The sequence below is a fragment of the Halyomorpha halys genome, unplaced genomic scaffold (assembly GCF_000696795.3).
Source record: "Halyomorpha halys isolate HHAL.00 unplaced genomic scaffold, Hhal_1.1 Scaffold1332.1, whole genome shotgun sequence".
In the NCBI taxonomy this organism is placed as follows: domain Eukaryota; kingdom Metazoa; phylum Arthropoda; class Insecta; order Hemiptera; family Pentatomidae; genus Halyomorpha; species Halyomorpha halys.
The window spans coordinates 88,831-89,770 of NW_027115979.1; the positions used below are offsets into that span (position 1 = coordinate 88,831).

General features: G+C 28.6%; 1 protein-coding gene across 1 annotated transcript in view; it reads right to left on the minus strand.

Moving 5' to 3' along the window:
• Positions 1 to 834: 834 nt before the first annotated feature.
• The window catches only part of LOC112211577 (cytokine receptor), a gene marked incomplete at its 5' end in the record, with an annotated part of 16,790 nt that continues 16,684 nt past the window's right edge, over positions 835 to 940 (minus strand). The window contains 1 exon segment of the mRNA XM_067052924.1: positions 835 to 933. Coding sequence (XP_066909025.1) covers positions 850 to 933 — 84 coding nt within the window.

Sequence of the window (940 nt, forward strand, 5' to 3'; positions counted from 1 at the left end):
TTTTTTTGTCAAAGACTAAAGTGACTTTTTGAAAAGCCAACTAAGTAAGTAGAGAAGTGAAAAGTTTACTATCCTCAGTATACCGCAATTTCAATTATGTTATCTGAATTACAGATCCCGATGATAAAACTGAATATATATTATATAAAGAACATAAAATCCTGATAAATCAAATTATAAGTACAATTCAAGCAAAGAATTACATTACTCTAACAGCTTGTTCTTCAAATTTAAACTTTGTTAGCTTAGCATTTATCCAACCTTTTGATTGATTCAAACCAAATAAAGCGTTATTCCATTGTTATAAACAATTCAAAAATTAAGTAAAACTGAAGAACATAATGAAAGTTTGCAGTTATTCAGGTACATAAAACTTCAATTTAACTTATGATGATCTTTTAGAGAAAATTCAAGTCCCAAAAAGAATGTAATGCTAGCACATCATTTTCTTTCAACAAAGCAACAGGATAACCAGTCTTGTACCGCTCATATTACAATATTCTGCTGTGCAGTCATAGATTGGGAATTTATTTCTCCATGTTCCTGCAAGATATCTATAGCAGATACAATTCTGAAGGCACGATTTGTACCATCAAAGACCAAGGGAAAATTTTACAATTAAAAAAAAAACTTTTGAAAAGATAATAAAAAAAGTCATCACCACATTAGAAACTTCAAAACAAGACAGTCAAGAACTGTGAATTATAATCAAGTTCAAGATTTCTTTGAAATCAACATCTGTTACCAATATTCTCATTTAACAGATGGATAAAATTTTTTTTTTTCAATTCAAGCTTAAATGTTTATGTGTTAGAAACAACGTATTTCAATTTACTTTAAAAGAATAAACTATTTAAAGTGTTTACCTTGGTCTGGAAGAACAGGGCAATCAACCCAATGTATTCCACTACTAGAAAGATTATAGTGATTTGCAGAGATA